Raw genomic sequence first — 12,720 nt, 5'->3', positions numbered from 1 at the left:
GTTTCAGTTTGGCAAAAGGAAATATTTTGGGAATTTCTTGCCTTTTGATTTTCTCCTAGGCTGAATATTTTAGCTGCATTAAAATCCAAGCATTCCTACGCACTTTTAGACTAATCAGATCAGCTGAATTTGAAACATTAAGCAACAGCAGTCCACCAAAATCCAATGTAACGTTCGGCAGAGATGCTAATTATCATAAAAAGCTCACTGGCCCACAACTTTCTTGCACTATGTGCTCTTGCATTTGCTTGCATCCAAGTTCTATAAAATGCATTTAGTACATACTTTAATCAAATGTATCGCTTACCGACAAGTTAACTAAAAATATGTGCTGACTCACTTGAAAAAATCACCTTCATTTTCGTCATTTTTATCATGGACAGTTAATTGTCACATTATTTTGAATCGCGTATACATGATGTTATGTTTCTATATTTCCATCTCTTACAAACAAATTTGATTTTCAAATTACATGTATGCGTATTTACTCAAGTTAAATATAAATTGTTGTTTTAAGATGTACTATTAATTGTATGTAACCAAAGTCTTTTAAGTCCTGATTATTGAATAATATGCATATCAACTGTCATCAAGAAACTTCCAGACGAAAATTATCGATCACTATCGACTTTTACGATGGTGGCCAGGTATTAAAATGGGTCAAGAAAAAAAACACGTCGAGTCTAATTGTCACATTATATCAACACGTGAAGCTTTCGTTGTGACATTACAGTGGGCAATGCGAGTAAATAATGACGTTCTAAAGAAATATGGGATGTATCAGGATCCCCAAAAATAACCGGCGTTGAACGCTTACATGACCCGTGTGACAGAATACTGTGTTGTTATTCAGAAATGAATTATTTATAGGACTGTCAATGTCAAAGGAAATTTCAAAGGCCATGATATTGTTTCATCAGTCAATAAATTTTTTTTCTGCAACGTTCAAACAATCTAAAAATATCAATGCTTATTCACAACTTACTGAGAGCTTTCAACATAAAACTAAAACAGTAAATGTCCGAACCTCAGCCTGTTGGGTCTTGCTTTAATTTGAGCAGGATTTTTGCTGTTGTTGTTGTTTTTGTGGGTTTTTTTTTTGGTTTTTTTTTTGTTAGGTAGGTTTCGGTTTAGGTACGTTCCTGTTTTGACCTGTTCCCAGGCGACCAGTCTATGCATTTTGAGCTATCGCTTGTTGTTTTTTTTTTCTTCACGACCTCGACAATATAACTGAACAGATTAGTTGTAAAACTGTACCAACTTTTATCTTTTAAAAGACCCATAAAGAAAATAAACTTATTTAAATTTTAATTTGAATTGTTCTTACTTTTCAATATTCGTTGTGTATGTCCATAATGGCACATATTCATATTCAGTGTAGTAGTACACCGGAAGTGATTGATCTTTGATAGTGTAAAAGATACAAATCTTTGCCAAATTGTGTCCGTTTAAAATCAGTAAGGTACTCAAATGATAATGGCGGAAAGGTGTGGAATGCCTTCTTTGCGGGGCTGTAGTTCTGGGTGACTAAACTTGCAGCTACTGTCGCAACATTAGAAAAGTGTCATCGAAGGGGTCAGATTGTGACCTGCGAGAGTTAGTTACCTTGCTCTAATAGGGGAGGGTGTTATCCGTTTTCCTCTATAATCGCACGATGGAAGTTTCTGGAGAAAAACCATTCAAGCGTGAACTATGTGATGAAAGGTTTTCTCGCAGTATAACTTTCAATGGGCACATGAATACACATACTGTAGAAAAACCATTTAAGTGTGAAGTGTGTGATAAAAGGTTTATTCACAAAGGAAGTCTGAAGAAGCACATGAAGACACATACTGGAGAGAGACTATTTAAGTGTGAAGTATGTAATAAATTGTTCAGTCAAAGCTCCGATCTAAAATATCACATAAGGACACATACTGGAGAAAAACCATTTAAGTGTGAATTATGTGATAAAAGTTTTATTCACAATGGAAGTCTGAAGAAGCACACGAGGACACATACAGGAGAAAAACTATCTATGTGTGAAATATGTAATAAACTGTTCAATCAAAGCTCAGATCTAACTTATCACATTAGGACACATACTGGAGAAAAGCCATTTAAATGTGAATTATGTGATAAAAGATTTATTGACAGTATAAGGCTAAACATGCACAAGAGGACACATAGTGGAGAAAAACCATTCAAGTGTGAAGTTTGTAATAAAAGTTTTACTTTCAGTGGTGTTTTTAATGAACACATGAAGACACATACTGGTGAAAAACCGTTTAAGTGTGACGTCTGTGGTAAAAGATTTATACAAAGTGGAAATCTGAGTACGCATGTGAGGATACATACTGGAGAAAAACCATTTAAGTGTGAAGTATGTGATAAAAGGTTTAGCCAAAGTGGAAACTGCAACCAGCACATGAGGACACATACAGGAGGAAAGCCATTCAAGTGTGAAGTATGTGACGAACGGTTTAGTCTCGGTAGATATCTAAATAAGCATTTGAGGATACATATGGAAGGAAATCCATACAAGTGTAAAGTATGTGATAAAAGGTTTAGTGATGGTGGAAATCTCAGTCAGCACATGAGGACACATACTGGAGAAAAACCATATAAGTGTGAAATGTGTGATAAAAGGTTTATTCACAGTGGAAGTCTGAATCGGCACTTGAAGACACATACGGGGGATAAACCATTTTCATGTAAAGTATGTAATAAAATGTTTCGTCAGAGTGGAAATCTAATGTTTCATATGAGGACACATACTGGAGAAATCTATCAAGTGTGAAGTATATAATGAAAGGTTTAGTTTCAGTGCAACTTTAAATGGGCACATGAATACACACATTGGAGGAAAATCTATTTAGTGTGAAGTGTATGATAAAAGGTTTATTCACAGTGGAAGTATAACATACACATGAGGATACATACTGGAGAAAAACCATTCAAGTGTGAAGTGTGCAATGAAAGGTTTAGTCTCAGTGGAACTTTGAATGGGCACATGAATACATATACTGTTGATAAAATATTTAAGTGTGAAGTATGTCATGAAAGGTTTAGTCACATTGGAAGTCTGAATATGCACATGAGGACACATACTGGAGATAAATCGTGTAAATGTGGAGTGTGTGATAAAATGTTTAGCCAGTGTGAAGCTCGGAATCAACACATGAGGATACATACTGGATAAAACCCATATAATTATGGAGGTTTCGCCACATTGGAGCTTGGAAACGGCACATAAGGGCTCATACTTGAATAAAAACATGTATCATAAAAGGTCTCAATGGATAGCAGGCTGTAAAGGGTCTTTATTTGGCTGTAAAGGGTCTTTATTCAGATGTAATGGGTCTTTATTTGGATGTCAAGGGTCTTTATTCAGATGTAATGGGTCTTTATTTGGATGTCAAGGGTCTTTATTCGGATGTAATGGGTCTTTATTTGGATGTCAAGGGTCTTTATTCAGATGTAATGGGTCTTTATTTGGATGTCAAGGGTCTTTATTAGAATGTAATGGGTCTTTATTTGGATGTCAAGGGTCTTTATTTGGATGTCAAGGGTCAGCGGAAGAGGACATACTGGAGTTAAACCATTAAAGTGTGAAGCATGTAGTAAACAGTTAAAAGTTAAGAACTAATATTGCATATGAGGATACATAAAAGAGATAATCCATTTACATGTAAAGCATGTAATAAAATATTTCATCAGGGTGGATATTGAAATGTTCACATGAGGACACCCTGTCTGAAATAAACCAACTGATTAAAGCACAGAATTTCATAGATTCTGGTAATTCAAAGCCATGTACTGAAATCCCACTCATATATTAAAACATTCACAGGATTGCCTATTGCCTTTCCTCTTTAATCTACTTTTGGCTAAGAGATGGATTATTAACCAAAATATTTAAATTAACCCATATGGGTTTTTAAAACCAATGTCCTTATATAGTATCGCTGGAGTGATTTTTTTTCTAACTCGATGTATGTGTCATCCCTTCAACTTTTACTTTATGATTGAATGATAAATATCTTCAAGTCATCACCGTGCCTTGATCAGCATGCCGATGGCATATCCATTTTCTAGGGATGGTCCTCTTTACTGATTGTCATTAGCCAACGAATGAAGACCACCGATGGAAACATTGAGAGGTGTTGAGTGATTTACACTTGGATACTATTTCATGAATCGGTATTCATTATTTCAGTTATGTATTTGGACAATAAAACATAATTTAACAAATCTTTTATATTCATTACATGTAGAAACGCACTGACTTGATATTAGCCAAGCCATGTCAAGCTTTATCTTTAACAATGTAAATTTATCCAACTGTTTAAAAATGAAAAGTAACCTACAGAGGTATGGACATTTAAATTCCAGATAACAGCTACTTCTGTTCAATTAAAACCCAAACAAAAAAACTGAAAACAATGAACTTAACTATGTGTTTTGTCCTTAAGCATTAGTGGCACAGTTACGAGGCTGAATATACATTTTCACAACTATGAACTAGTTCAGTTTTGACTGCAAATATACTGTAAGGGGACTGGCCATTTAATTTATTGGTGCAAAGATTGTCATATTGTCTTTTTTAATATTAAAAATCAAAACAATGCAATAGTTTTCCATCATGTATCCACTGCTTAGAAACTGAAATGGTTGCTCCCTTCAGTGCATGATCAGCAGAGGGACCATTGTAAAAATTTTCATAAAATAATAATAATAAAGAGGTCTTTGTATAGTGCCTAATCTTTAGAAGCTCAAAGCACTTTACAGCATTAGACAATACATATAACATAAAATAAAAAAAACATAATGATATGATTACAAAAAACAAACACCATGAAATTAGAAAACATAAAAACATGCTGAAAATATTTAAGGTAGGACACATTACTTGGTCTTTAAATTTGTTCTTGCGGTCTGTTAATATCCGAAGATATGTCAATTTTAGGCTGGGAAAGGTGCCAGAGGTCTCGCTAGGATTTTAAAACTATGAGTCCAGGACTCCCATTTTGGTAAAAGTAGGAGTTCCACCAGCAAAAGTTGCAGTCCCCTTCAAAAAAACTATGAAAATTACAAGAACTATTGCTTGCCACTGAGTTTCATTTCTACATTCTTAATAACACTGACATAGCTCTTGTTTGTCCATCAGAATAAGACTGAATTTTGTCAATCCAGATTCCAAGTAAGGACATATTCCAAACACTAAGCTAGGCATCACACGCTTTCCTACACTTAGCTACTGTCCCATCCGAACTATCAGTTCTAAGAACTTTAGCACTCTTCTGAACTCATTACAATCTCCATCAATTTGCCATTTAACCCCAAAACACTTATCCAAATTTGTGAGTGGCATTCTGTCTAAGTCTCAATATATCTTGATTCTGAGGTCACATGCACTGCTTATTCCACTTCATTCAGAAATGAACACAATAATGAAAGCTAAAGATGAAGTTGTTTATTTGATGTACTCTTATAAATGACCACATGTACATCTCTGGGTCTTTTTGCCTCTGAATTCAATCACTGTAAATATCAGTACATTTTCCCACCAAGCCTCAGTCAAAGTCTTTGAACCTGCTGTCAAGCTATTGCATCATGTTCTTTTGATGTACTCTTATATTAGCAACATGTACATCAAAGGGTCTTTCAGCCACTGAATTCTGTCATAGTAAATATCAGCACAAATATCTACTATGTATGTGTGTAGTGTCTCTAGAAACATGTGTTATACATCACAAATATTTGTGTACTTCTTCACCAAAACAGGAAATGGTTAGAGCACACATGTGTAATGAAATTTTAAAAAAAAAGACATGGTTGGAAAAGAAATTGTTGGCTTGAAAATCGATCGATCAAATGATGGACGACAACTCAGATATAATCAGGGTTCATATGGTCTTTGTGAGTTTGGGAAAAATGAGTTAGCATTTTCAAGGCCTTGAAAGTTTGGGAAAATCAAGCAGATTACACTGAGGTCTTTAAAAAGTCTTTGAAAATTGAAATAAAGGCTTTTTTTATATATTTTCTTCCATAATCACAAATAAAATTGTCCAAGTTTGTTAGATTCAGATGTATAGTCTGACTATACCATTCTGTTTGTTTGTACTCACTACCGATTTCAATAATGGAAACCTTTAATTTGATAAAAACTGCAAGGAACTTAATCAATTCATTCACTGATATATAATTTCTAACCTGAATGTGAGTAGAGTGGCCCTAACACCATCATAATCTGCGCGTTTCATGTTTAACGGAAGTTTTCAGTATAATAGAGTAAGACGGACATGCTTGAGATCCATTTCCAGTTCCTGAATAAGTCCATTTTCAGTAAAGTGGTGTGTACATGACTACAGATGTTGTTGTTGTTGTTGTGTTAGGGTTTGACGCCATTTTTCAGCACACAATAGGCTATACATGGTGGCCAGTATTAATGGTGGAGGAAGAACCCAGGAAAACCCCGGAAAGAACCACCGACCCATGAGAAGCTACTGGCAAGCTTTCTCACATACCTACATTAGCCGAATCTGAGACTCGAACCCATGCAGACAGAGGTGAGATGGCAGTGATCCGTAACAGAGAGTGCTTTAGACCACTCGGCCACTCGGGCCCCCGACTACAGATGTACATACATGTGTTGTCTGCTTCTGATATTTACAAATTCGAATCAAGCAAAGGTAAAGAATGACAACAAAAAATTTGCCTTTCACATGGATTTAACATGCAGTTTAATTTCTATGTTCATTTGTGCAAAAGGATATAATTCCAAACTCTCAATATTATGGTAATTTACGGAATTATCCGGCAGTTGCCGAATAGGATGAACTGCGTCATTATGTTGTCTGATGGAAATAAAGTAGCCCGTAGTGTATGCAATATGGCGCCATGTTAATATGGAAAGTCTGTTAAGCATGAAATGTGCAGGAGATGCCAGTATTAGCGCCATTCTGGTCAAAGTCAGTCAGGTTATAAATTATAAATCAATGATTCAATTGACATAGTTCTGTGCTTTTTTTATCACATTAAACGTTTTCGTTATTGAAGTCGGTAGCAGGGTACAAACAAATAGGGATGTATGGTCAGACTTTAGGCGCGTTTTCTTGGTTTCTTTCTTTTAGTTTCATTACTGCCACAATAACAAGCAAACATTTGTTTGGCCATCCAAAGCAAGCCGGTTATACCATTCATCAAAGAAGTCAGCACCATAACTAGTTAGATTCAGATGTAGTCGGTTTTACTGGCTTCTTTCTTTTGATTGGACGAGCTCATCAGCTTTGGCCAATCAAAATGTTCATTACACTAATTCACGATTTGTTTTTAAAAAGGACTGTTCAGCCAATTGAATTTTGGTTACATTGAACAAGTGCTCATTCTCTGTAGATAGTGTACGAAAGTAACACACGCTCGAAGATTCAAAATTTGTTCAGTCAGTTTACATCATCGGTTTTGTTTCACCTTCTGTTTAAGAATGTCAGGTCTTTGCTCTTTCAATGATATCTGGCTTGAAGAAGAGAAAAACAAGGTACATGTATTGCTGAAAATAATAAAACTTGTAAACCAAAGGCGTTTGGTACATTGTGTAAAAAGACTATCAACTTGGCTTCGATGGAGAAGGAGCTCTTACAAGTCATGCCAAAGGTAAGATGCAAATTAGAACACAGTAACTAAATACTGTTATGATTTATGTGTGAGGCAGGAAGAGAAGTAGAGTTCCTATGTGATTTAATATTGACTCAGCATAGAAAATTAATGGATGAAGTTACCCAATCGGACAATCATCCCTTGAAATGCTTCAATAGAACAGATGACAGCCTTGATGAAGTGTTTTATTCTGTCCTTTCCAAAAGAAAGGAATACATTGATCTTTGGAATGTTCTCCAGAAAATGTTGTTGCTGTCACATGGAGAACAGTGGTGAAGGATTTTCTGTCAACAAACAGGTAAATGTTGAGGACCTCAGCAGAGAAAGTCTCAGAGCTCAAAGGCTAATCATTGACACAATGAGAAAAGCAGGTGGACCTTTGGAAATCATCATTAGCAATGAAATGATGACATATGCCTCCTATGCAAGACATAAGTACCATGCCTATCTGGATAAGAAGAAAGCAGAAGAGGAGAAAATCAGAAAAGGAAAGAAACAGGAGTGAGCCATGGATTACGTGGAAGAACTTAAAGACAAAAAGCTACGTCTTAAAGCTGAATTGCCAGCCTACATGTTTTCTCTGTTCAGAAGGCAGAAAAAGCAGAGTTAAAAGGACTCATTGTACTAGTAACAGATTCAAATGCTCTTAGGAAAAGAGCAAAGGAAAAAATGACATTGGTGGTTTCTCTTTCCAAAATAATTCAAGAGAAAAAACATCAACTATAATAACGCGTTTAAAGCAGTGCTGATGTCTGTTAAGAGAATAGTTTATTTTGTATTAAATCTTAATAATATCATCAATTCCAGATATTTTTATGCATCAATTATTTTCCTTGCAGGAGAAATCCAAAACGTAGAGGAAGAGTTGCCTACCAGTGTTTTTGAATTTGTAGATGAAGATGCATGTATTCCTCCTGTAAGTATTATAACGGTTTCTACTAATACAATTAACTTTTATGAGGTAATATTGTCAGTCATAAAACTAAGAAAAGTCTAAGTATGTTCACACAAAAGGACAATGCTATAAGTATAATAACATTATTATTAGGCAAATTATGTTTAATTTAAAAAAACAGATCTTTTATTGAAAGACTATGTAAGTGTATTTTGATAGTAAACGAAACAAAGGTTGTCTTTTGTTTTATTAATGTTGTTAAATGTTTGATGCACATATAAATCATAAAGTGTGCAGCAAAATAACTAAATTTACTCATTTGAACAACTAATTTGCAGGTATAATTAATGTAGCAGTATATCAATTTTATTTTCGATTCCAATTATGTACAATAATTTTCTCAAGTGTGAAATTAAGATTTTACGATATACCAAAATTTCAGGTTGTCATTGGGAAACAAAGCAAGTTCAAATTGTGTATGCAGCCGATTCAGTTGGATGACATGGTACTTCTGGACCTACCAAAATATGCGGGTGAATGGCCTCAGTTAGGCCAGGTTATTGATATTTCGGAAAGTCAACTAAAAATAAAGTGGTACAAGGGATCTATGAGTGGCAGCTGGTGACCTTGTACAATCAGAGCTACTGGGGAGAGGGGAAAAAGAATAGTATGGACAGAAGATGTGTCACCAGCCCAGATATGGTGTTGGGGATTCAATCTTACACCATCAGGGCATTTACCCAAAAAAATTAAAGAGAAAGTAGAGGAATATGATACTTACTAATATAAATTAGATGGAACAAGAACACGTAAATCTTCAAATTTTGATCATTCATTAACATTTAAAAATATTAGGTCAAGAAAGTGTTAAATTTGTATGTATAAGTATATACTTGTGTCGTAATCATTACGCTATTTCAAACTTCATTACACATTGTGCATAAACATATATGGAATATGCTGTTTATCTATATTTCTCAACCATGTGACAGAGAAATCTAGCTGTTTTGTTAACCTTAAGTTTTATGATATGTATAATCATCTCAGACCAGTCGTCTCAGTCAAGGTGTCAACCCACTCAGAACTACGTTAAAAAAAGAAACCCATGGTATCTTATGCTGTGCCTGACTTAGGTGTTCTAAGTCAAAAAAAAAAACAACAAGAAATATATAAAAAAAACATAGAAACATATCCTCAATCCATCTTTGATAACATACAATACAAAAACATTTCGAGAAAGACAAAAACACACATGCATACAATGTCAAGCATTTTGGTATTATGCTAATTCGTTCCATGGTCAATTATATCCTATATGCATGCATAGTGCAATATATTTTAAGGTCAGCATATTTACATGTAGTTATAACCACGTAACTAGTTGTAAAAACTTCATGTGAAACAAATTATATACTCTTGGCTACATTTAATGACAAAGACCTGACAAATAACTTATACAGATATAAAATTATAAATGTTGTGTGAAATGAACTAATAAAGAAAACACCGATCCATGCACATAGACTATAGACCTATACACTTAATAACCTCCCAACTCTGTTAAGAACTACAGAATGTCAAAAGCTTTCTTGATATCTGCTAATACAGATCCTATTATTGTACATTGGTCAAGTGCTTGAAGACATTTATTAGTTAGGGAGATCAAGACAGTCTCTTATGAATGTTTCTGTCTAAAGCCTGATTGAATAGGGTGTAACAGCAAGTGTTTGGTAAAATATGACATGATTGAGTCTTGGACATATTTTTCAATCAATGTTGACAATTTTGGTAACACTGAGACTGGCCATCATCCTTATAACCACATTTGTGAAATGAAATTACTTTTGCAGTTGTAAATATTTTGCGGAGAGATGAGATTGAAATAATTAAATTTATTCTGAATGTTCTGCTATCTAAAATAGTAGAGACAGATGATTTAATGAGTCATGGACAAATTTGATCAAGTCTTTTAGCTTCTTGGTATCAGTTTCACAGAGACATTTTGTAATACAATTTTTGTAAACATGGTGGGTAGAGAATAACATTCCTCCTTAGAGAATTAGCTGCTGCAGAACTTTTAAGTTCATTAAAGATGTTTTATATCACTGGATATTTTAGATTTGTGGTAAATGTTGGTTAAAATTGATTGAAAACATTTGCAATGGTAGTGTTGTCAGTGACTATGGTGACATTTACCAGAAGAAGAGTGAATTTCATTTGTCTGATCTTTCTGTGTTCTTCCAGTGTGTTCATTGAAGAACTTCCAAATGAAGTTTGTGATGATTTTTGTTTTTAAAGCAATGATTGATAATATTATTTTCATATAGCTTTTTTAATCATAGCTGTAATTTTTGGTCTCCTTAATGTATAATACCGGTATGCATAATTTCCAATAACCTTGATTAGGTATTTAATTTTCATAGCATCTTTGATTTCAGTAGTAATCAAACTAGGTTGGAGTTCATTTCTTACTATATGTACTTTAAGTGGTGCATGCTTAGAGACTAAATTCACTAGTAAGTACATCCTCAAACTCGGATTTTATTCTATATGTCAATCAAATTTTGGATCATAATCCATGTAAGTCACTGAGAAGTTTTACTTCATTAAAAAAATTTGAACAATCTGTAAGTGATAGTTTTGTGTAGATTTTTATTATTTCTCTTGTATTTAACCTTTCTTGTCAAAACAGTAGGATAGTGGTCACTAAGACCAACATTTGTTATATCAACACAAGCCACATTGTCTGGTAGGTTGGTATAAATGTGTTTAATAAGAGTAATTGCTTTTTCTATTACCCTTGTGGGATTTTTACCCACTGGACTAGGCCTAATGATACAATAAATTTAATCCAGTTATTCCTGACAACCTTTTTACATATTTAAATGTTCAAAAAGTGATTTGTCCTTTTGGAAATAAAGAATGTGTGTGTGTGTGTGTGTGTGTGTGTGTGTAATTGTGTCTTTTATTTTTCATTATACATATTTCAAAGTACATTCAATTGAAATCTTTATAAATAGACAGTATTAGCCACATTTAATTGGAAGTAAAAAGTCACATGTTATTGGTTTGAAATTTGTTACACATTAATAAATAAATATAATTGTAAAAATGGTGTTTGTTATATATTTGAAAAAATATTATAATGATATAATGTATAATCTGTATATAAACAATTATAATAATTAAGCATATTAACTTATATCAAACAATACAGTTAAAAAGTCTTAACAGAAAAGTTAGAATGTCAATTGTTAAGTTAATAGAAGACTTGGTTGCCTTACCTGATACCAGAATAAGGATAGAAAGGATAATCATATATAAGACTAGGGTGTCTTACCTTATACAATAAGGCTAGAAAGTATAATCATATACAAGACTAGGTTGTCTTACCTTATAATAAGGTTAGAAAGTATAATCATATACAAGACTAGGGTGTCTTACCTTATACCAGAATAAGGTTAGAAAAATTTGGGTGTTTGTACTTTAGCCTTTTGGGGAATTTAACATTGGGAAGTTTAACATGGAGTGAATGGGGAATTGAATATAGCAACATGGGACTGGGGCACACTAGCCTCAATGGGACCTTGATGTTAAATAGGGGTATATCCACTCAAGCCTCAAGGGGAATTTAACATGGGGAATTTTATATCCAATATGGGGACAATGGGAATTTTATATCCACTCTGGGGACAATGGGAATTTTACATGGGAAATTTTATATCCACTCTAGGGACAATGGGAATTTAACATAGGTTTGGTTTGTATAGGGACAATAAGAATGATGATGTCAAGGTACTAGACTTTGGCAACAATGTCCACAAGGCATTATATAAAGTTGTATGTCCCGCTCCGCTAGGCGTTATATAAAAGTATATGTCCCACTCTGCCAGGTGTTACATAAAGTGATATATCCCGCCCCACTAAGCATTATAGCTTTTCACGGTGATTCACGGACAATGGGAATTACCATTACAAAGCACCGTGGGACAATTCACGGACAAGATTTATATGGACAAGGGGAATTACTATTACAAAACACCTGGGACGATATACGGGTCAAGGGAAATTTAACATGGGTGGGACTATAGAAGGATAAGGGGAATTTAACATGGGTTGGATAATCTATGGACAAGGGCGGACAAGGGTAATTGAACATAGGGAATGTTAAGTGACAATGGATTGAG

At 34.2% G+C, this 12,720-nt stretch overlaps 1 protein-coding gene across 3 annotated transcripts; it reads left to right on the top strand.

Annotated features, from left to right (window-relative positions):
* The first annotated feature begins 1,376 nt into the window (after positions 1–1,376).
* On the top strand, positions 1,377–11,645 carry LOC149783741 (uncharacterized). 3 transcript variants are annotated; one of them, XM_089931984.1, is made up of 3 exons: positions 1,377–1,858; positions 8,478–8,554; positions 8,976–11,645. In XM_089931984.1, exons 1-2 carry the CDS (start codon positions 1,655–1,657, stop codon positions 8,493–8,495), a joined length of 222 nt encoding a protein of 73 aa, XP_089788110.1. In that variant the 5' UTR covers positions 1,377–1,654; the 3' UTR covers positions 8,496–8,554; positions 8,976–11,645. The 3 variants fall into 3 exon arrangements, with proteins under 3 accessions (XP_089788110.1, XP_089788109.1, XP_089788108.1); XM_089931983.1 differs by having other exon boundaries at positions 1,378–2,446; XM_089931982.1 differs by having other exon boundaries at positions 1,380–4,182.
* The last annotated feature ends 1,075 nt before the right edge of the window (positions 11,646–12,720 follow it).

Source organism: Sinohyriopsis cumingii, chromosome 14, assembly GCF_028554795.1.
Source record: "Sinohyriopsis cumingii isolate HCF-2022 chromosome 14, ASM2855479v2, whole genome shotgun sequence".
NCBI classification, from domain to species: Eukaryota; Metazoa; Mollusca; class Bivalvia; order Unionida; family Unionidae; genus Sinohyriopsis; species Sinohyriopsis cumingii.
Note: the sequence above shows the minus strand (reverse complement) of the source record. Positions and strands in the feature narration are given on the sequence as shown.

Bases quoted from the DNA above. Each gene is read 5' to 3' on its own strand.
- LOC149783741 (XM_089931982.1), top strand. From the start codon at position 1,655: ATGGAAGTTTCTGGAGAAAAACCATTCAAGCGTGAACTATGTGATGAA.